Genomic DNA, 22,374 nt, shown 5'->3' with positions numbered 1-22,374 from the left:
AATCGAAAAATCGAATCAGATCTCAGGATCGTACTTCACGTAATAATGAACATCTTTATTGATGATATGGGTTAACATCTAGGACACGAGAGGTAAAAATGTAATTTTTCTTTCTTCACATTGCGGCGTGTATCACTAGCTCAAAGGGTAAACAGGTTCTCACAGCTCTTGGTTTTTCTCTTGAATCCGAGCAAATGCTTGAGAATTTTGCGTCGTTGTTTGCTTCTCCTTCGTCTTGTCACATGATCGCGAGCCCGTTGGGGATTTAATTTTATTTGGGCAAGAACTCCCACGAGAAGCTCGTCCACGTGATGGGCCAGGCCTGACGATGTCTCGATGAATTTGCAGCCACAGCTGTTGGCTAGCCGTCTGCCAACTTGAAATAAATATGAAAAGAGGACTCGCAGTTACCCTCGTTATTGCTAATTATTTTTTATTTCAATGAATTTTTTTAGCCAGATGTTTTGCCGGCTTTTTAATTCCCAATCATGTCCGGCTTATGGCGTCATTAATTTTACTTATGGAACCTGCAGAGAGTAGATAAGGAATGAAATACATCAACTCACGCATCGATGGAACTTCTCGTTTTCTCTCCAGATCGACTTTGTTCCCCACGAGGATGACACCGTGGGTGTCCATGTAGTCACTTTTCCAGAGGTAGAGGAGTGTCTCCTCGGCGGCTTTCAGGGAACTCCTGTCCACTACCGAGTAGACCACGACGTACACGTCAGGGTTGTACGTCGCACAGAAACTCTCCACCTGGAATCAATAATGAGAAAGGATTTTAAATTTTACACTCCATATTTCAGTGTTAGAAAATTATTTATCTATTTGAAAACAGGTCGATTCATCAGTGACAATTATTCTCCAATGAGTTTATTTTTCCACAGATCAAATTGGTTCATTCGTCTTCAATTACCGAGCCCCCTGCCACTTACCACCCCCTCTATTTTCACGATTAGATCATTACGGAATGTCTACTTTTAGGTCAGAGCTCCAGCCCCCGACATCTTATCTCCCAGACTGATCAATTATCTCCAATCATTCACGTGAAACCCACGTGCGATTGTTATCCCACCGCAGGATGAAAGTATTCTTATCTGCTTTCAATAAAAGTGTGGAGTGCTTGAGTCATTGTTGACTCCGATAAAGGAACAATGATAAAACGCGACGCGCATGCATCGGCTCATTAGGGGTGAGCTACTGAAAAATCGACTGCTCGACATCGTTTATTATTTAGCGAGCTTTTATGGAAACTCATCACTCTCAGGTATTTTTAATTCAGGTGGTTGTATGCTTCAGGCACTTTCCAGAGTAAGAACGCAGAAAAAAAATTGCAACAATGTCACAATTTAATGAAGGTAATTAACCCCTTTTACAGTTTTTACGAGAGATTTTAATCTTTGGGACAGTTATCGGATTCGGATTCAGATATCAGTCGACTTATTCTTATATTTTGCTGCAAAATAATTTTTTTTATTATAATTTATTCCAATACCCACCGACATTTCTGATGCTGGATGATCTATGATCTCAAGCTCCGTTTCCTGTCCATCGATCATCACTGACACACTCTTCTGACCGTACTCGTCATCTGTTGATAAAAACCATGAACCCCATGTGATATTAAAGACAACAATTGAATGAAAAAATTAATCATTTGGTGATAAGCAAAAGTTATTTCAATTGTGACAAATTACGGTACGTCACGTAAATTTATTTAACCGAAACCAATAAGTCAATTTCAAATACAACTCAATCCCTTCTTTCATCACCGGAATTTATTAAGACGGCCCTGACATGCCATGTAGGAATGCATCCCCCTGACACTGATTTGTGTGGCATGTGTGATGGGCATTACGAAGCCAATAGAATCAGTGCAGGATAGAGAGAAATGAGATTAACTCACTGACTACCGACACCGCGCAATTGTAATGAAATTCCGATATTTTATAGAGAGAAAGGGAATAGTTGAGAGAAAAAAATTCACTATTTTTTATCTAGATTTACGTAATACTGGAAGCAGTAAATTGTTTGACTTGTTGAAAACTAATTAATTGTCGATCCATCAGACAGATCGTTCCCTTCCTGTATTTACAAATTAAAAAGAACGAACTAAAATTCGTAACTTTATTTTCTATTTTTGTATTTACGATCTAACGATCTAATGATCTGATGATTTATTTTTATTGTCTAAGACTCGACTCAGAGTCGCATATTGTCTCTACTCGTTGCAAAAAACTGGATAAAAATATGATTTAGGATAAAGCAAGAGCAGAAGAGGTTTGACTCCCACCTGGGGATCTTAATTTTTTTTAAATTGATTTAATCATTAATTTCAAATTTCTCATACCCAGAGATGCATCGTACGCGCAGATATACTCGCTGGTGGTGAATTGAGCCGTCAGTGCGGTTTTCCCAACTCCCGAGGCCCCCAGCATGCCCACCTTGTAGGTGGCCACTTTGTTCTCACTATCAGCATTCTCATCTGTCCCGATGCACGAATGCTGCGACCCCGAACTGAAACGCAGCCACGAGAACAAAAAAAAACACCATTGATTATCTCTCGAGTACTGACAAGAGCACTCCGAGAGGGGAAATAAATACGAAGATGAGGCCAGAAGAGATACTAGAGGTAGCAATATTGAACATTCACGAGAGCAACTCCAATGTATCTCCCATTCCTCGACTCGTTCCGGTCATTTTCTGCACTCCTTGAGCGCTAGCATTCCCCACAGGAAGAATTTATTGCGGACCATTTGAGATGGAAAACGGAAATCCTCGGGGGGACAATGTGAAACAAGTTTTTTAAACGAGTCCTGGCCTGATGATAAAAGAACGAGCAGCTGCGGGTCATATTCAGCATCATCTTCTCGATTTTATGCATGTCAGGTTGTCTGTGGGGTCGAGTTGGAGAACATTCGCAATAAATCATTCTAAACGTACTCGCAAAAAATAAATATCTCAAGGATACGGACTCGTCAGGTTGTCTCAACATACGGAAATTCTCCAGGCGCCAACACTGAACTCCGTGATGAGAGTTAATTGGCGACTGAACTAACTTCCACGTCAGGTAGAATTCCAAGTTTACGTGTAATTGGTTTCGTTAGCTGTGTTAATAAACTTCAATCTGAGAAGTTTTCGTCAAAGTTGGTTTACCTCATCCGCTCGCTAATGCGGGGGTACGGTGGTGATGATTTGAAAGCATGCGCCGAGTGCTTTATGAATTGGGGGCAATTAATTCAACTCGGGGGTGATTTGTTGGGGGGTGTTGTCAGTTACGACGTGTTGGAGGACAATTATTTGTGTCTCAGCATTCTGCTGATCCAAAAAGATCTTCAGACATCGATCGTGCCGTTTCTGAAGAGCTTTTTGGGTCACCAGCACTTGGATTGGACTCGATGCCAGTCATTACCTGAGTAATCGGGCGTCTCTGGTGCTGCTGCAACTGGTTCCTGATGATGTGACACTGTTGATGCTTTTGCTCCGTCGGCTCTTGAGGGAGTCCCCGAGGTTGAACACCCCGTTGGCAGTTATGGAGAATGACCTCAGTCGATAATATTCCACTTCGCTGTCCGCCTCGTTCTCCTCGGCGTCCCCGAAGAGGCCCCCTCGCTTCGTGTCACCGAGCATCGGCTGGAAGAACCGATTGTGCGTGAAAATGATCACATTTTTACTGAAGGAACCTGAGCTATGACGTCCCAGCAAACTCCCTGACCTGTCTTGGACTCCCTAGAGGGGATTCGACAACGTTGTCATCGAAATCACCCGGGTGGAGCTGTCGCGTGGACTGATTGGGGTTAATCTGGACCTTGAGAAGTTGTCTGACATTCCTATCAACTCAAGCACAATCTTTTTCTGTCATGACCACTCCAAGTTTTACTGAGCTTGGTCAAAGTATCCGTAACGTGCTGAACTCGAGTTACGAGTACGGTCGCCGAGTTGTCAGGATAACTCTCAAGGCCAAATCCGAAAACAACTTGGAAATTGATAGCAGTTACAAGCTCAACTGCGAAAATCCACCGGTAAGTCCTGTCACATTAGGGTTACGTGGACAATTGAATTGTTGGGTTTGTTGACAGGCGAGAGGGGATGCTACGGTGAAACTTCGACTTCAGGATTACGGTGTGCTCTCGGAGAAGTGGAACAGCGATGGTACCATCAATTTGGAGTACAAGATTGACGAGGGGAAGATTTTTGAGGGGCTCAGGATCGTCGGGGGATACTCCTACAATCCCTCCACCAACGATTCGGGACTCAAGGTCACCACGAAATTTAAGAACGATTTTTTGAACTGCAGCCTTTGTGTTGGTACGTCTATTGGTTTTTTAAAATTATTTTTAAAGGGATTTGACAGACGTTTGGCGACGTGACAACAAATACGGAAACGCAGGTAAATTTTCGCGAGGCCTTTACTGAGCCAAGAAATAAAAAAGAAAATCCGGGTGACAGCTGAAAGGGTGGGTGGTTCACCCCGTAGGAACCTATTTCCATTCTCATCCTCTATCCACCCCAATTCCTGCGTTCACCGGATCTTTCAAATTTTTTTCCCCAGGAAATGCCCTAGACAAACATTTGAGCTTTCTCGCTGGGGTTGTGATTGGCCTCAGGGGTCTCTTCATTGGGTACCAATTTGAATACGAATCGCTGTCCAGCTCTTTCACGGCGAGTAATATCGGGGTGACGTATAAATTCACTGATTTGAGTGTATACTTCAAGTGCTCCCCCGGGATGACCGACCATTACGACTTATCAGCGGTGTATAAAGGTATGGGAGAGTCCGGTTGACCCTAAACGAAATCAATTTTGAATGTTTTCCCCGCGTTTTCCAGTGGAAAATCAAAATTAATCATCATAAATCAATTTTTACGTTAAAATTAGGGGACAATTGCAGTAAAAAAATTCTCCCTCCATTTAGTGAATGAAAATTTCAAGGCTGCGATCACTGGAACATTGACAGGACTCGATACTAGGGCCAACTGGAAGGGCGGCTGGGGTGTGCAGTATAAATTCGACGAGGCAGCCACTTTGCGAATGAAATTTAACAACGAATTACAATTGGATACCAGTATACAGCATTTGCTGTACGATGGGATTAAGGTGACGCTTGCTTTTGGAATTGATTGCAGGGACTTTGAGAACAGTCGGCACAGGGTCGGCCTGGCGATCGATATGGAGGTGTGAACGGTCGTAGGAGGAATGCAAAAAGGCTTTTACATCTGTTATTTAAAAAATCGTAGGAATAAAAAACAGAAATAAAGAAGATTATTTAGCTCTGCACTCTTCATTTGAAAAGGTATATTCGTTATAATGGTGGAGCACATACTCGACGTTCCGCCTTGTAAATAATTTTCCCTCGAGATAACATTTTTTACCTCAGCTCACAAAGGTGGGAGATATGAGAGAAGAATGATGAGGGAAAAATAATGACAAAAAACGAGGTACACTATCTTACGAGAATTTATATCGCCGTGAGAAGTGCAATTCACTCGGAGTAAAAACCAGATAAAATCTTGCTACGTGGAGGATTCTATCTGAACAGCGATTTTTTAGTCTTCGGAGGGGTGGGGCAGAACCGGATGATGAAATTTAATGAATCAGCGTCATTCGCATCAATCAGAATAATTAATTCACTCGTCAATTACGATTATTCGTCAGTTACGAGCACTTTTCGCGAAATATCTCGAAATCTGAGCGAGATATCGCAATATTAATTATCAACTTTTTTTTAGAGCTAATGGAGAACTACAACAAAGGTCGTTACAAAAATTTCCCTATCTCTCTCAGATTCCGAGATAATCCCCAAACCCTGAACTGCGAGATAAGCCGACTTATCTCGGTTTAGTACTCCCCCATGGGATTAAATGAAATGAAAAAAAAAATACGTTTGAGGGAAAGACTCACCCGATGTCGAGGAACGGCTGGCATACTGCTGGTTCGCCCCCGCTGCCTGTCAACTCTTGCCCGCGATGCTGTCCCAGGTGCGGATGGGCTCGTCGGACTGGGACTCAAGTGCGGTGTCATTGCAACAGCCCCAGGATTCAATATACTATTCCTCGTTGGGCTCCTCGGTGAGGGTGATAAGTGCCCCCAGGGACCCGCCTCGGTCTGCAAAAATCTGGAGGAATTCCACAAGTTTTCAACGACCAACTTTGGAAATTCAAACTTTGCTGTACCATCGAATTTAAATAGAGGAGAAAAAGACAATAAAAAAGTTGGAAAACTACTTCAAACCTGTGCAAATCCGGCGTGGGCCGGGCCACGGCGATGCTGCAGCTCCTTCGCCTCGAGGGAGTCGGTGATTTGGGGGCTTCAGTCATAGACTGTGATTGTCCACCCATGGAATGACCTCCCCCATGCAATCGCACCTCTATCTCGCTGCTTCTGCGTTGAAATGCCCGCTTTCCCCATCTCGTGTTATTTTTCTTGGCATCAGGGCTGTCGGTTCTCCTGGAAAAACAGAGGGGATTTGATGTGTCGTCCGATGAAATATAATTTTCCTACTCGAGTCCCCCGAGACCGAGCTCCTGTGTGACGCGATAATGGCTGAAGGTCAGAGGACAGGGCTAAACAAACTTAATTTACGTGTAAATTTCCAACGGCAAGGGAACACCATCGGGAGACCACTTTGGAGTTTACCTGGTCTCCTCAATTATTGCTTATCCTTGACTCCCATTCAATCCAGTGTGGAGTCTGAGTACTCAGGGAATTCAAATTTTCAGAGGACATTTCAATTGCTAACTGCCGTTACCTCATATTTTTGTAGTTAAATGGGATAACGAGGTAAGTTGAGTCATCTCCAACTTTGTTTTCTGATAAATATCTCAAACACGATACGAACTTCTGATAATATTGAAAAAGTTATTCTCAAAGTAAACAGGACTACCAGATTATAAGGACTATATTGTGTTATTCTTAGGATTAACCGATTTTTTTTTTGTTGAGACAGCTGCTGGACCAATATTTGGCCGACCTTAGACCCTCATGGAATCAACGTGGGGTAACATTGGACCCAGATCGATGCCGCCACGAATTTTTAGGTAAAAATTACGCGACAAAAATGTTATTCCATCCAGATCAATTAAACTTCATCTAATTTATTATGTTTCTATTTTTAATTATTTTTAAATGGATTCGGAATTCACCGAATGACGTCCCGAGTCATTCGCTTCGCTTAAATCCTATTTTTAATCTATTAAACAATTCGCGTGACTCAATTGAGCAATTTATTTCCGTCAAAATTATCTTTTAATGTATAATTGATGTTGATGAATTTTCTGATTAAAAATCAGAGGAAAATCCCGCGTATTTCACGATTTGGAATGAAAATCGATGACGAATATCCCCTCGCGTTTAATAATCAAATGAAACAGCTGAAAATTCAATGTCACTCCCCTGAAAATTCCGTCTAGACAGTTCATGAACTTCCCTTATTTTCCCGAACAGTTGCCGATTTAAATAGTTGACACAACTCGGTGGGACCGGCCTCGATGCGAATTAGAATAGAAACATTTAAAATTAGAAAATTTTCGTGGTCTTCCTCAAAAGTCAAATTCATCACATCCAAAGTAAACAGTATGCCATCAATCACCTGGGTATGAGTTTGTCCTCCAGCATTGTTGGCAGATCGTCAGTGTCTTCCGTGAGTGCAGCAAAAAAATCCTGAAATTTATCTGGAAAATTGCTCGGTGGGCACGTTGTCGTGGACAGTTGGACAGCATCCTGGTGTTGCTCGTTACCACTTCCCCGGTATCTCGTCACTGTTGATGTTGCCATTTTTCCCCAAAGCTCATCGCCTGGAGGTCCCCGATGAGGCGGCAATTATTCCTGCAAGGATCGCCCGAACGTAAGTCACGAGGGGATGAAAGGGATTTGTTTCATCCCAGGAGGCTCTCCGATGCGATTGAAAATCCGTCGTTACCACAAATTATTCATCCCCTGTCGCTAATTGCTCGTGGGATAGTTCGTTAATTCAATTAAACGTCAGCACATATTGCGCCAGCCACATGTTGTCGGGGAATCTGGGGCTCGAATGCAATTGTGGATATTTAATTTATCGAACGCATCAGATGCGGATAAAATTCTTGAGCCGATTTTTCTTCCCATCGACTTTGGTCCCGTTTAATTAAACAATCAATGGTATTGGGATTAATGAGGAATTTTTAATCGTTCCTGGTGAGACGAGGTGGTGATGGACGTTAACGGAGTGTCTTGACGTCGTCGCATGACAGTCAACTTCGTACACCGACGGATAACTGAGGGTTGAAGGCTTTCGCGTGGTTGTTGTTATACTTTTTGTAGCCGGGAACCACTCGCCTGGGGGTCGCGCAAGCGTGACTCGCACCAACCCCGTTGAATGAGTCTGTTCGGAAATCTTGCGATAGCACACGCGCTGACCTCGGTGGACCTGCATGTTGGTTGAAAGTTGGTCGAGGGATTTTCGGGGATACCAATAATTGACGAAACTAAATCCTCCTCCGACTAATGATAATTTATTATTTAATTAACGTCTTCACCATCACAATATCGTTACGTACTTTCTTATCTAGTAGACGAATTCAATTCAAGGCGAAGGAGATCTTTGAAAATCATAAATTTTGTTCAGTTTTTCTCTTGGTTTATGGAAAATGTCAGTAGCGGATTTTTAGGGGATTCCCTATGTTAATTAGTTCCGCGTCCGCGGTGGAATACAAACTATGAATTATTGCTCAAGGGATTATGCAAATTTTCAGTGAAAAAAATTAATATGGATCGTATTTTCTCATTTGAAAATTCTGAATTTTTTCCCCTGTCAAATTATGAAATCGTAATTTTTTTCTGGCGCAATACGCGATGATTAATGGATGGAGGGATGGGGGTGAAGCGGGGCATAACTGAGGCCTCGAATTCCCCAAATAAATTGTTAACAGAAAAAATCAAATCCCTCCTAATTTTTAAAAAATATTACGAGCTGATTTTTAAAGTAATTTCACAGGTAAAAGCGATTCTATTTATTTACTGACGTTTCAAATTAAGGTAATTTGAGATAATTCAATTTAGGGATTTCAATAATTAAATGACCAACAGCGCATGTCCAGAAAAAAATACGTGAGCGTGCCTGGAAAGTATTAATTAATATTCGATAGATTGTAAAGCCATAACTCTAGCCCCACAATTACCGAACATGCATTGTAAAATGATTTTGGCGCCGATCTTAATCTTCGCTTTATTTTCCATGTCTCGAACGTGTACATGCTTATTAGGTACCCCATCGATCGCACTCACCAGACATGCAGTAATCATTGTTATTATATTGACGCTGGTTGAGGGCGAAGGTGTCTTAGGGTCAATGACTGTCGCGAAAAAATCAATATTTAAAAATTTCCCGCGCCATCGACAAACATTTGTAAGCGCAAGATCAGCGGTAAGTTGAGACGGGAAAAAGGAAATTTAACCCACGTGGAAGGAGCCGAAGAGTATTCGGAGAATGCGACATTTCCCGCCCCCAGCCCCCACCCACCCTCAGCCCCCCGATATCCGAGGACTGATAGCGATAAAGTCAATATAATATTTTCTCTTTCAACTCACTGATCCGCTTAACTGAATAACTAATATTATTATGTAATTTTCTGGATTAATTATGTGCAAAAAAATAAGGAATAAAATTAAATGAAATGACTACGCAAACCCAGTGATGTTTGTACTAATTTTTATTCGACAAATAATAAGTATTCATTACAAATAACTGTAAACTTTATGTTGTAATACACGCATATTTGTGTCTTCACCAGTATTTGTCTCATTAATCAATTAAATCTCTATATCATCATCAATGTTTTTTTTTTTTCGTTAATTCAATTTGTCGTCATCCACACTATCTCATTTGTTCAACAGCTTTTACGTTCCTCCTCTAGTATTATTCTTCCCTAGTATTACTCGATTACAATAAAAAAAGGAAATGCACATTTCAATTGCCGATACACGTGTCTGAATATTAAAATTACTTTTAATACAATTTATTGATTGTTTTGATTGATAAAAACATCCGACTCATGATCCAGTAATGTAACGATTGGAAAAAAAACAAGAAAAATTATACGAGAAATGTCAGCCAGTGATATACAAATGCCCTTGCGATATTCCTGAGGATAGTTAGTGATAGCCAAGTGATAAGAAAATGAATAAACGACAAGTTAATCACTACAGCGGGATGAATTTCATCGATTCTTTTACTTTTTTCATCTGAAATACCTAGTCGAGCTCAGTCAGCAAGACACACGATCTACTTAAATAACATAAATCTTATCATGAATATGAGAGAAGTAGCAAAGGTTGGATCGATGGACAATCGTTGTATCGTCAATCAAATAACTCCTCCCCCCCTCCCCCCTGTCCTCTCGTATTTTTATCAACTAATTTTTCATCATTCACTTCAATTTCACACAATAAGATTTTTTATTCATCTTTACTCTAGCTTTGTCTTCATTGGCGATACTTTTCCATCGAAATCTCACCCTTTCATTAAGCTTAATGAAGTTAATTAATGCAATATTAAATCAACTAGACTATAGATATATTCATCAGATGGGAGTGGGTCCTCGTTAAGGTCTCGATTAGTATTAATTATTTCATAGTCGTGTTAATATTCATTGCTGAAATAATCTGTGCATTGGAAATGATTTTTTTATAATCGATGAAGAAGAGAAAGAACCATCTAGATTAAATGTTATTACTCTATTTACAATGTACTTCGTCGATGCCACTTTTGTGTTACTGGAAATATTCGAAACTGAGAATAAAAAAAGCTGGAAATGGAATTGACTCCTATTTCTTTTCCTCTTATCGTCGTGTGGATGAGAGTGACTACATGATGGATTGAATCTTCAATCATTCCATACCCCTAGCAATGGTTATCTTAACAGTTATCTATTATTGTACACAATCTCGAAAAGATATAGGCCATGATATATCATATATATTTTTTTCTCCTCACTCGTCGGCTGTATGTTTGATTTGAATTTTCATTTTTGTTGAATAGCGTCTTGCAAACAACGAAAACACGATTAATCGAGTTTTCAATATCTCATAGCGTGAAAAATTGTACGAAATGAACGATGGAATCGTAAGGGTCTATCTGCTAAAATAAAATTAAAAGTGTATGTTGATTTTCAAAAGTAAACTTATTGCCTATTTACATTGAAACTGATAAATACATCCGAAAAAATGCACAAAGGAAAACTTTTATAATAAAAAGAACGAAAAAAAAAGAAATTGAATGTTTCCTCTAATTAAGCGATGAATGCTCATTTTGAAAAACCATTTGTTTGATGATTAATGTTAATTTCTTACATATATACCAGCGCATTGGCCAACGGCCAGTGAATCTAGAAGTCTAAGGCGTTAATTCTTCTAATTCTTGTTTTTTCTCTCAAGTAAATACACTACATTGAATTGCTGGGTTTCATTTTTAATCTGCTGGAAATTGTCTTCTGAAAAAATATGGTCTTCTCAACATCAAGGCTCGTGATCATCCCTGCCTGTGACATGTTTCATTATTTCCCTGGTGATTATTCTTTTTCACTCAAAACTACAAATCCCCAGGCATAAATTGTCCTCAATGTTTTTTTTTTTCGCCCCCACAATGGGCAGACGTTTTGCGGTGAATATTTTGTTGCTTAACAAAACAAAAAAAGAGAATAAAAAATTGTTATAAACACGTCTTTGGCTCCCCCTTTTCATTCGTCGTTTCTGCAGCTTTAGTAGTGATCTGCGTTATCGTGAACACTGAAAATTGAGAATAAAACCAAATTAATGTCACGATTAGACAATTAATTCGTAGGTTACAAATACATATTATTCATAAATTACAAAAAAACATTTACAACCATGATTATGATATATGACGTGGATGTAATGACTCAGCTTATTACTGTTGTTAGTATATCCAAAAAAGCAGTTTGCGCAGTCGATTTGTTTTACCGAAGATATTGAAGACCTTTGTAGGATGATTAGTGATTCCTTGTTATCTCTACAGTAGAACAACAAAATCACTAGTCTTCCATACAACGGAATCCTCTGTTATTCAGCACGTTGAATGGTAAATGGGCGTTCGTGTAATCTTCTAGTTGATTTTTTAAAAATGTTAATAAATCCTATAACAACTCTGTTTCTTCCTTCACCGTGACATTAATCAAGTGTACCCTGATTACTTGAGGAGAATTTTTATCTGTTAGTTCATGAGCAATGGTGATTTATCACAATTCATACATCGATTTAAAAACAACAAACATTCTTATGAGTTATATTATTCAGTGTTACGATATTGTACATTATTATTAATTTTTATTAAGAGATTATAAAGAACTGACATTTTGATAATTACCTCTGTTGTAACAGGTACTGCGCCATTTGTATTTGATTTGGCAGTCCGGTAATGGTGATAATGCGATCATTACTACCGGGTAATGGTTCGTCTATTATTATTCCCGCTCCACTATCTGATCTTATTTTTCGAATTCGCGCACCACCTTTGCCGATGATGGCTCCAGCCAGCTGAAATAAAAGAATATTTTATTTACTGTCATTCGCTTAATTATTGTTTTAATAAAAAACGATCAATTACCTCTTTCGGAATTGTAACTTGAGTACTTGTTTTATTACCCCCCATTCCCCCCGGGCTGCTCTGGTTATTTCCTCCCATGGGTGGTCCTCCCATTCCCGAATTACCTCCACTACCAATACCATTGGGAGCACTTCCCTGCATACCCCATCCATTGTCTGAAAAATAAAAAGAAAAAACAATCGATTTATTCATTTCATCCCAAGATCAATGGAAGAGGTCGATATTTCCCCACCATTGTAATTTCCACCACCGAAAGCCGGTGGTCCCCCTCTATTTCCAGTGAACCCACCACGATTTCCTCCCTCGTAACCACTACTTCCGCCTCCAGCACCCCGGGAATTTCCGTATCCACGATCTGGTGGTCCAGACATTCCACCACCCCCACGTGGTCCACCTCGGGGTGGTGGTGGGAAGCCTCGATTCATGTCAGGTGGTCCTCCACCTCTGACATCGCGTCTCGGGGGCATCCCCTGGCCACCACCACCTCCAGCACCACCACCACCTCCACCACTGCCACGTCCACCTGGGCCAAATCCACCTGGTTTTCCCTGGCCCTCGCCTGATCCGTAACCACCGTATTCCTCAGCGTAGTAGTCATCGTAATTGTGGGGATCGTACGGGTTGTTCACACCCTTCAGTGGAGACTGTAGAGTAAAAATTGATAAAAATGGCAGATATCAGTACAGAGACATTCAGTTAATCGCTTGAAATTTTTTAAAACAAATCGTAAAACAGATCTAGAATTTTTAAACTAAAAATAACCATCAAGTATACCGTTTTAATCGTAGCAACGAGTTCACGTATGCATTCCATACATGTCGACGGTTTCCCGCAGATACTGATGACACGATCACTGCTGTGAGGGCAGCAGGTGGAGTATATCTTGATCCTTGCTCCAGTTTTCTGAAAAAAAATCCAATACAAACATTGAACACAACAAATTCTCTGAAACCACGTGATAAACATCTCTCCCTTCTGTTCAATTGTCACACCACAGGTCTGACCCGTCTCATATCTCGTCTATTCTCCAGTGGAATAAATATGTTTTTTTTTATCTGTCATAAAGCCTGTTCATCATTTTGCCAGACAAATGCGACAAACACAAGTGCCTGTGACCACGTCATTCCACGAACACCAATCGTTATATCGCGTGAGTTCGCATTGGTCTATAGCCAGTCACCGAGGATGGCATTACGAGTGTGGGTGGTGGCACAGGCGCCCCAAAAGACCGAGAGCGAGAGAGTGAGAGAGATGTCGAGTAACAAGGGATGTAGAGGAAACAGGGTTAATGTGAAGAGGCTGGAGATGGAGTATTGCATGGTTCGCATTCTCCATGAAATAATGACATGCAGAGGGATTGAAAATCAATAGGAGGAATGTCAATATTCAATGTGTCAGCGAAAAATAGAGAAGAACAACATTTGCTCCGGGTAAAGAGAATGGAAATGACGAGGACTTGATTCTTTTTTTAATTAGCAGGTTCCCCCCGAGGTCATGAGTTTGTATTTATTCCTAAAAAAGCTGAGATTGTTGGGAAATTATTCGAACTGGTCAGGCATTATGTGCAAATTAAGGCAGCCCTCGATCGATGATTTTTACTTTTCGGTGGCCTCTGTCTCGTGGGCTGACGCAAATGCCAGTTCACCAGGTGCTGTGCTAGCAGAAACGATAGGAATCCAGTGACAAGTCGTGAGGAATTTTCACATTCTGCGGGGGGGAATCACTCAGACATTTTTTGCTTTTTTTTTTTTCTTGGCAGTTTGGAAAGGAACGTTGAGTGGATGACAGTCTGATCTAGGTGTGCATCGGGGTCTGGGCGGTTGGAGATATTCTCTTCACTTTCTCCGAGCGACTGAAAGTGAGAAAATCCGGAGAAACTGCGCTGGTAAAGTTTCACCCTATTTTACTCTGCATAAAGTCGTGTCAATTTTTAACAAATATTTTTGAACTGTCACCAGTATTTGGCAGATTGCGATAAAATAAAAATAAAATAATGACGACCACATACACTGCCGAGGAGGTGTCTCATCACAACAGCGAAGAGAACCTCTGGATGATTATTCACGGTGGCGTTTACGATGTGACAAAATTTCTGAGTGAACACCCAGGAGGCGAGGAAGTTCTCCTGAAACTTGGGGGTCAAGATGGTACAACTTGTTTCGACGATATTGGACACACAACCGAGGCAATCCAATTACGAGAGAGGTACAGAATAGGCGAGGTAGGGACCAGTGGAGTGAACAATTCTGGACCCTCGAGGCCTGATGACACTCCCAAGGATAACACCGAGTGGATGATCGAGAAAGACAAGCAGAAGCCATCACCCCTGTTGCCCATTTTTGTCGGTATTCTCGCAATTATTTATGCATCACTGTTTTATTATTTACCTTGAGTGATAACAATTATTGAACTGCAGTAATTGACGGATCACAACCCCGAGTGTCATGTCAACAATAAATAAGAGAAGGTTTTTTACAATAAAAAATGATTTTTGATCAACAATTCACAACCGAGGCTTTTCTATCTCCAATAACAATGATTTTTTTAAGTGGAAAAAAATTGATAACTGCAATTAAATTGAAATATGAAGAAAACGTAATTAGTGGTGTCGTTGGTAGTAATCTTATCAAGGAGGTTGAAGAGTACTCATTTATACAGCAATGACAATGGAATTTTCATGAACTTTTACCACACGCAGTGGAAAATGGAAAATTTCCCAATCTAAAAAATATTTTATTTTATTTTTCCCCATTGAAATGTCCATTTGCTGTCCCTCATCCTCATCACTTTTTAATCACACTTGGTGAATAAAAAAAACAAAATGCAAATGTCATCTAATGATGGGTGATCCGAGTATGCGTCAAACCCTGAAGATTTCTGCAATGTACTCGGTCTCAATAGAGAGCTAGTGTTGGTGAACCCCCGTGGTGAGTGTCTGTGTGGAGGTGGTAGAGTCCAGTCGAAGGGAGGGGAGAACAAATATAACTGAGTGGGGTCTTGTATCGCATGAGAGTCTACCAGTACGTCCAACGTTCTCTAGCACATAACAGTGAATCATTCACTACAATAATTCGCAAAAATTAATAACAAATCGTCAAAAGTAAACGATAAATCATCAGTGACTGGATTGGCTACTCAGGAGTTACTCGTCAGTGTCTGCAGTCTCAATTATTAATCACCGGTGAGTGAATATATGGAGTAATGTATGTCCATTGGCATTGGAATGTCGATTTTGCGCAGTTAATGGAGTTCAGCGAGTGATAATAATAGGGAGAGGGTGATCGATGCACTCGATTAAACGATTTTGTGAATATTCAGTGGACGATGGACAGGCCACGTGGCCGGAGGACAATGAAACGAAAAGGAAATGTCGGCGGAGGACACAAGCGTCTCTCTTTGTCTCTCTCTCTCTCACTTCCGTTTAGCACTCGAATTTTGCATAGAATTTATTGATTTTAGCCTTGAGCATCGCATCACAGGATTATTGAATAACAAAAAATCTAGAATTGTTTTCGCATTGAACGGTATTTGTATCGTTACGTTGAACTCCATTATCTGTAATTAATGCTAGACGCCATGTTGATTATTGAGGATAAGGGAGGAATGAAAGTCATCTTTGCATTGTGCAATCAATTAATAGTAGTTTTCTGGCTAATGAGTGGGGAACTTGTCAATGGAGTATTTGCTAATTAATTAAAATTGTGTTAACAACGGTCGGTAATTTCCGGTTTGGGGGAAGAGGGGATTTTTGGATGAATGGAGCCCTTGCGAACGTAATAGTGATTTGTAAAATTCAACGTAATCAGTGGTAATAGACAAGACGTGACTTATGTAATTGAAGAAACACTTGATGGTCAGTTTGCCAATAAAACGCAAGTTAGCGCTGTTGACGGAGAAAATAATTCGATTTGAATCTGAATATTTTGCTCATTTTTTCCTTCAATTAGTGCTGTCTGCAGGGACTAATGAGCTCCATAATTAGGCACATTGATTTATCGAGAATTGTATTTTCAAGGTTCGACTGATTAAAAATGGCGGAGCTGAAGCAGTTCAAGAGGTCGGAGATTAAAGAGACCGAGTCTAAGAAAACGAGGTTTATTATTCACGACAAAGTTTACGATGTAACGGCATTTTTAAATGAACATCCCGGTGGTGAGGAAGTGCTCCTCGATCATCATGGTAAGGATGCATCTGAGGATTTTGATGATGTTGGACATTCCACGGACGCTATGGCCATCATGGAGAAATATCTAGTTGGGGAGATTGTCGCCGAGGAGAGGACAAACAGTAAACCGAAACAGGGATGGGTAGCTGGACAAGGGAAACCAGATGATGCTAATTCGTCCGACAATTTTTATCTGTACGTCGTTGGTGTCATAGCACTTATTATCGGTTTCTGGTGGCTTCAAAGTGCGTAATTTATTCCGGTAATTGGAGGGAGTTTCCATGCAAATTGTGTCACATTCCTGTATTCAACAGCTAGAGTTAACAAATTTATTAATTAAATTCTCTGGTAAATTTCATCGGTGTGTTATTGCTGATGATTTTTTTACGTTTTGGAAGGGGAGAGCGAATAAATATTATCATAAATTTACATGGTATTTTTTTTCTTTATCGTGGTAGTCATACCGAGTACCGAAAGGACAGGTTAAATATGGATGAGTCTCTGGGCACACGAAAATGGATAAAAATGATTTCTCAAAATTTATTATCGGTCTCAAGTCCCTACAAAGTGCGATATTTAATCTCGTGATCACTCGAGCTCTTAAACTTTGTTGTAATCAGCAGTTGCAGTTAATAACATCTATTTTTAGATGAATTTCTTGAGTAGTTTCTTGCTGATAAATTTTTTATCTTACAATTCACTGGGTGGAACGAATAAATATCATTAGAAATTCAAATGAGATATTTTTTTTGAGTATTGAATACAAAAAGAAAAGAATAAATATGGATGATCGCATAAAAATCGCTCAGACTGTCTCACCTCTCTGTATTCAACATCTTGAGTGGATAAATTTGTTGTATGATTTTTTTTTTTCATGGGAAAAACGGAAGAATATTACAAATTTACAAGGGATGTTTTTCTTATCGTTGTTTTGACCTCCTGTGTACACGAAGACAAGTGTTTTTGTAGTCGACGTGAAAAAAAAAAAGAATAACACGTTTTTAAAAGGTCGAGTGGACTCGTGGCTCTTGGTAATTGAACTCAGGGTTTGCATTAATTGTGGCGCGAACCCACTCGAGGGATGACGATTTGCCGTGGGCAATTGGAGCGAAAGAATTTAACAACGTGCCATTGTTATTTCACGTGGAATGAAACCACGAAATCACGAATTAAGATAATGTTAAAAAATCATAATAATTCGGCATTATTATCCATTTCTGGTTTAAAATAAATGAGGATCCCACAGTTGACTACCACTTATTCAGAAACTGACATGTCAATGATAAGAATTATATTATATCTTGATAAACTGCTTTGATCCACGTTGAACAATTGAATTAGTAAAAAAGCTTACATTGCAGCACTTGATGAAATCCACTCAAATAATTCTTAAAATATTCACTAATTGGGGGAATGGACAGTAACTGCTCAATGAACTGATATAACGATACATTCTGAACTGATCAACTGAAATCCTCGGGTTGAGAGGGAAAACGAACTGATCGGACTGATGGTCGAAAATCAACTGATGCCAGCAAGTTCAAAAAATCCACAAGAAAGCAACTCCACATTCACCCCGATACCTAAGACCCTTCTTCCCTCATTTCCGGTCATATGGAGGGGGTAGGAGTGGAGGAGAATTTTCACAAGCGCATGGTAGGAGGCGTTAAGTTAATTTTTCCCTTTCCATTTTCCATATAATTGAAAATATCGATTCAAAATGTTAAAAATGAAAAACAAAAGATATTTTTTTCCTCTGATGGAAGATAGAAATTCCAGCCCAACTGGAATTAATTGTTCAGGAACAAAATAGACAATAGGAATCGAATGGAGGTGTGGGAATATTTTTCTTGCTGTTCCAAATATTTTTATCCACTTATTATTCATCAATTAATTTTCTACGATTGAGAAAATTATTCTCCTCACCTCAAGGCCTTCGAAACAAGAACTCTATGAAAATTTAAGGCCACGGTATAAAGTTGAAAAGGCAGGGAGGATCATTGTAAAAAGAAATATCCCATGGAGAAAAATCATGAGAAAGAAGGGCCGAGTAGATGTCTGGTACACCTGGCGTGGCAGCTGTTTATGCCGGGCGTCCGTTACCTGAAGCAGCACCTGTTTGGTTTGCGTGATGCCCAGGCCAAACCCCCATAGCAACACATGTCGTCAAAGAGGAACTCACCAAGGAAACGAGACAGACGAAAATTGAGAGAGGAAGGGCAAATGTGGCTTTCCTCCCTGACAATTTCCAATGTATTTCCCCTCAGACGTAGAAATCTCAGAAAATCGTTGGTATATTTACGATTTCCCGTTGGAAATGGACAAACTCAGCGTCTAAATTCAATGGAGCTATTGACCCAGTGTTGGAGATACTCATAGCATCGTTCATATCAACAATTTCACTTCTCTATTGACAATTCTATTAATGGATCTAGCCCATTCACCTCCACCTCACGAGTGGTGGTTTATTTTTCAAACATATGGGGTCAATAAATACACTGTTATTAATTTGCGTGTACCAGAGGTAATTGAGGATGTCATATGGAGCAATTTGTGAAAGCCAGAAACACCATGTGCCTCGGTTTTCATACTCTATCGAAATCGAGAGTACAATGAATAAAAAAAAAAGTGAAATAAAGGAAATGAACGTTACGTGTTTTCTCATGACATTGAGAATCGATGGTATTGACAGATGGAAATTACGGTTCAATGAACAGGAAGTTACGCCACTGATATTGAAGTTTTGCGTACTAAAAGTTTTTTCTTTTTTGTTCCTCAGCGACAGGAAGCGCTGAACTCAATTCTCCCTGCACTTGTAAATTTACGTTAAATTTCTCACTGTAATTGGGAATAACTGAATCGACTAGAGCTACGGGGACTGACTGATTGTACAGGAAAAACGCTAGTAAAATATTTTTGTAAAGCTAGTACTTTTTTCCTCTGGAAAATTGTGATTGTCAATAGTCGGGGCTGAATGATTTTGCTTGAGCCATCATTGGATGTCCTTTAATCGTCGTTCAATGTGTCGATTTATGCCCAGGAATTTTTGATTATATTGAGAAATGAAATCAGGCTGTGCAGGAGAGGATGCACGGCACAAGAGTGCCGTGAGTGGAATCAATAAAGTCACCCCGTGACACGACCTCGAATAGAAATAAAGCGGTTTGTCGGGGACGTCGGTGAGTGGTGGTGCCACGTCTTTTTCGGCTTCATACACCAAACGAGCTGTGTGACGTGTCGACTCAGCTCATCTGTCTACTCGTTTTGGGTCTCAATATTACGTTTCGATAGTTGATGGATTCTAAAAAATTGAGGACTCTGCCGGGAATAAATTCATTCGAATGATTGGTGATGAAGACTAGGCACTGAGTCGTCACCGAATAGAACGAGTCTCCGGAGGAAAACGTGAAATTTTTTCGAAATTCTACATATTAATGGGGAGAAAGGGGAGTTGCTTCGATTGACAATATTTTGTGACCCAACGACACGATTTCGACGAGTCGCATCTCATTTTAAAGCTGAAGAAAGTATCTTGGAACCAGCAAAGAATGAGGAAATTTCACTCTGCGGTTCTCAAGTTATTGACAATCAAAGAAGAGCCCCAACGTAAATCTCTAATTTGGGTCACATTATGGCGCCTTCTCAATGATTAATGAACAAGGACATCACTCACCTCACGCAGCTCCTTGATCTTCAATCCTCCTTTGCCAATGACGCATCCAGCCTGACTCTGATGCACCAGCATGCGAACGTCAATCTCGTCATTTCCATGCTTCGATCCATTCTACGAATAAATCAATATAATTAAACTGCATTCCCATTGTATGACAGGGAAAAAAATATCTATCCTCACCTCTTCTAGATTCGGTACAACCTTGTTAACCACCTGCAGAACAGTATCCAAATCTGAGCTGATTGTCAGGACCCTATAATCAAAAAAACTCGACGATTGGTAACAGTTGCACCATAAAAAATGTATTAGTCAGTTAAAATGATATCTGAATAATAGTCGTGACTGACATCGCTATGTTCTCCCAACATACCCCTTGAATGCACACAGATATATTAACAGTATTTCATGTAAACAATCGTGATATTAAATTCATAATATTAAAATATTAAACACTAAGTTAACTAGCCATTGCTGTCAGGTAACAATAAATAATTGCAAATTATCATTCGGTCATTTAGCATGAGTGTCCTCTGATGAGCCAGTCACGTCCTCGACAGTATGCAGGAGTGGGGCAAAATGGCGGACTAATCCTTAAATATCAAGGACTATTGAGTCCACTGAAACCATTTACTCGCTATCACAATGAAAAATGTTCAGAGAATATTAACGTGTCCATTTTGCCCCATCCTTTCCTGCTTCTACTCACTCATTGTGTGCTGGTGATGATGAACAAGTGTTGATAATCATTCCTAATCTTCAATTACTCAGTTTTTATTTTCTGAATCAACGAATTACTCGTGGGGATCTATCGCCATTAATCCTAATTCTAAAGACTATTGACAAATAATGGCGGCTGTTTACAACTCATTTGATGTGAAATTCGTGGAGATAGTGCTTTGGGCTGGTACGTTGAGTGATGTTTCAAAATTAGAAACGAGGGCGGACGTTGCTCGCAGATTATTGAGGAGAAATGTGGTTAGCATAACCAGTGATAGTCTATTGTATATTCTTCCTGATCCTTTCCGTCAATTGTTGAAATTGTTTAATTCCTGGGAATTATTAAGTCAATCTACTGGAGGAATAATTCATTGAAAATAAATTCTCCACCAGGAATTGGTGGACGATGGAGGGTAGCAAGATGGATTATTTTCTTTGGGATTTTTTCGGAAGTATTTGACAATTATGAAATCTGGAAAAAAATGTTCACGACTCCTCAATTTCGTTCTTTGGTCAGGGTTAAATATATATAGGTATATATATAAAAGAAAACATTAGAGGAAATGAAGTTGTAGTGAACAGACAATGAATATATTTCAAAATGAATGAAGACGTGGATTTTTAATCTAATGATTACTTGGAAAATTCTAGTAGAGAATGTTTTGTAGAGAAACAATGAAAATTATTTTTCAATACAACCGAATGTCTCGACATGAATGTTTGATTGAAAAACAAAATAATTTGACGTGAATAATTGTAGAATTTGGAATTGCACCTGATTCTTCTGCGAAATTATTTTGTACATAGAGACACAAGGGCTGGAGTTGTCCAGGAACTGGACAAAATATGCTTCACCGAGAGTGCAAAGGCCAATTGGGGTTGCATGAAATTTTTTTAGTGTTGGGTATGAAAATAGGATGAAGTGTCTGTGCTTCATCGATTGTATCAATAAAAAAAATCATGCAACAACCCACTGAAATATTTCGATAAATCTCCGACTTGAAATAAAAATATCTGATGAATAAAGAGCAACAGATTATAATAAATATACCATCGAGCATGAGAGTTAATTACAATTGGTGAGGTGAATTAATCCGCATGACAGTGAACGAATGAGCGACAAATCGATGATGAAATTTGTGATTTTACCAATAATAAATGATAACACCAATGACGAATACCGATGACAAGAGATTGTAAAAAAAATTAGCAGTAAAT

At 39.7% G+C, this 22,374-nt stretch overlaps 5 protein-coding genes across 9 annotated transcripts in view; 3 read left to right on the top strand and 2 right to left on the bottom strand.

Annotated features, from left to right (window-relative positions):
- Positions 1-34: 34 nt before the first annotated feature.
- On the bottom strand, positions 35-7,776 carry LOC135170917 (GTP-binding protein RAD-like). Its single transcript, XM_064137107.1, has 8 exons — positions 7,592-7,776; positions 6,235-6,450; positions 5,905-6,118; positions 3,416-3,636; positions 2,354-2,520; positions 1,503-1,594; positions 567-759; positions 35-376 (listed from the first exon to the last, which is right to left on the bottom strand). The coding sequence occupies exons 1-8, from the start codon at positions 7,774-7,776 to the stop codon at positions 141-143; spliced, it is 1,524 nt and encodes a 507-aa protein (XP_063993177.1). The 3' UTR covers positions 35-140.
- On the top strand, positions 3,632-11,250 carry LOC135170933 (voltage-dependent anion-selective channel protein 1-like). 3 transcript variants are annotated; one of them, XR_010300457.1, is made up of 5 exons: positions 3,632-4,025; positions 4,083-4,311; positions 4,556-4,768; positions 4,919-5,296; positions 5,733-11,250. XR_010300457.1 is itself a non-coding variant. In XM_064137151.1 (4 exons), exons 1-4 carry the CDS (start codon positions 3,864-3,866, stop codon positions 5,182-5,184), a joined length of 870 nt encoding a protein of 289 aa, XP_063993221.1. In that variant the 5' UTR covers positions 3,632-3,863; the 3' UTR covers positions 5,185-11,250. The 3 variants fall into 3 exon arrangements, 1 of the variants encoding a protein (XP_063993221.1); XR_010300456.1 differs by having other exon boundaries at positions 4,919-6,783; positions 6,950-11,250; XM_064137151.1 differs by having other exon boundaries at positions 4,919-11,250.
- The window catches only part of Hnrnp-k (Heterogeneous nuclear ribonucleoprotein K), a 25,143-nt gene continuing 12,440 nt past the window's right edge, over positions 9,672-22,374 (bottom strand). The window contains exons 6-12 of one of the 3 annotated variants that reach the window (XM_064137111.1): positions 20,620-20,692; positions 20,440-20,550; positions 13,376-13,504; positions 12,834-13,245; positions 12,602-12,756; positions 12,348-12,531; positions 9,672-11,763 (exon numbers count right to left, since the gene is read on the bottom strand). In XM_064137111.1, the coding sequence (XP_063993181.1) occupies positions 12,358-12,531; positions 12,602-12,756; positions 12,834-13,245; positions 13,376-13,504; positions 20,440-20,550; positions 20,620-20,692 (1,054 nt within the window). In that variant the 3' untranslated portion in view covers positions 9,672-11,763; positions 12,348-12,357. The remainder of the gene's footprint in view (positions 11,764-12,347; positions 12,532-12,601; positions 12,757-12,833; positions 13,246-13,375; positions 13,505-20,439; positions 20,551-20,619; positions 20,693-22,374) is intronic. The other 2 variants (XM_064137110.1, XM_064137112.1) reach the window with 2 other exon arrangements.
- LOC135170950 (cytochrome b5-like) lies at positions 13,574-15,103 on the top strand. The gene is made up of 2 exons (XM_064137178.1): positions 13,574-14,486; positions 14,560-15,103. Exon 2 carries the CDS (start codon positions 14,595-14,597, stop codon positions 14,991-14,993), a length of 399 nt encoding a protein of 132 aa, XP_063993248.1. The 5' UTR covers positions 13,574-14,486; positions 14,560-14,594; the 3' UTR covers positions 14,994-15,103.
- On the top strand, positions 15,594-17,195 carry LOC135170951 (cytochrome b5-like). The gene is made up of 2 exons (XM_064137179.1): positions 15,594-15,782; positions 16,617-17,195. The coding sequence occupies exon 2, from the start codon at positions 16,633-16,635 to the stop codon at positions 17,017-17,019; it is 387 nt and encodes a 128-aa protein (XP_063993249.1). The 5' UTR covers positions 15,594-15,782; positions 16,617-16,632; the 3' UTR covers positions 17,020-17,195.

This window comes from Diachasmimorpha longicaudata, chromosome 18 (assembly GCF_034640455.1).
Source record: "Diachasmimorpha longicaudata isolate KC_UGA_2023 chromosome 18, iyDiaLong2, whole genome shotgun sequence".
Classification (NCBI taxonomy): Eukaryota; Metazoa; Arthropoda; class Insecta; order Hymenoptera; family Braconidae; genus Diachasmimorpha; species Diachasmimorpha longicaudata.
Note: the sequence above shows the minus strand (reverse complement) of the source record. Positions and strands in the feature narration are given on the sequence as shown.

Excerpts from the sequence above, each read along its gene's own strand:
- LOC135170917 (XM_064137107.1), bottom strand. The coding sequence starts at position 7,776 with ATGGCAACATCAACAGTGACGAGATACCGGGGAAGTGGTAACGAGCAA. Across the intron at positions 6,451-7,591 it reads GAGGACAAACTCATACCCAG|GAGAACCGACAGCCCTGATG; the intron begins GTGATTGATGGC and ends CTGTTTTTCCAG. Across the intron at positions 6,119-6,234 it reads CCCACGCCGGATTTGCACAG|ATTTTTGCAGACCGAGGCGG; the intron begins GTTTGAAGTAGT and ends GAATTCCTCCAG.
- LOC135170951 (XM_064137179.1), top strand. The coding sequence starts at position 16,633 with ATGGCGGAGCTGAAGCAGTTCAAGAGGTCGGAGATTAAAGAGACCGAG.
- LOC135170933 (XM_064137151.1), top strand. The coding sequence starts at position 3,864 with ATGACCACTCCAAGTTTTACTGAGCTTGGTCAAAGTATCCGTAACGTG. Across the intron at positions 4,026-4,082 it reads TCAACTGCGAAAATCCACCG|GCGAGAGGGGATGCTACGGT; the intron begins GTAAGTCCTGTC and ends GTTTGTTGACAG. Across the intron at positions 4,312-4,555 it reads GAACTGCAGCCTTTGTGTTG|GAAATGCCCTAGACAAACAT; the intron begins GTACGTCTATTG and ends TTTTTTCCCCAG.
- LOC135170950 (XM_064137178.1), top strand. The coding sequence starts at position 14,595 with ATGACGACCACATACACTGCCGAGGAGGTGTCTCATCACAACAGCGAA.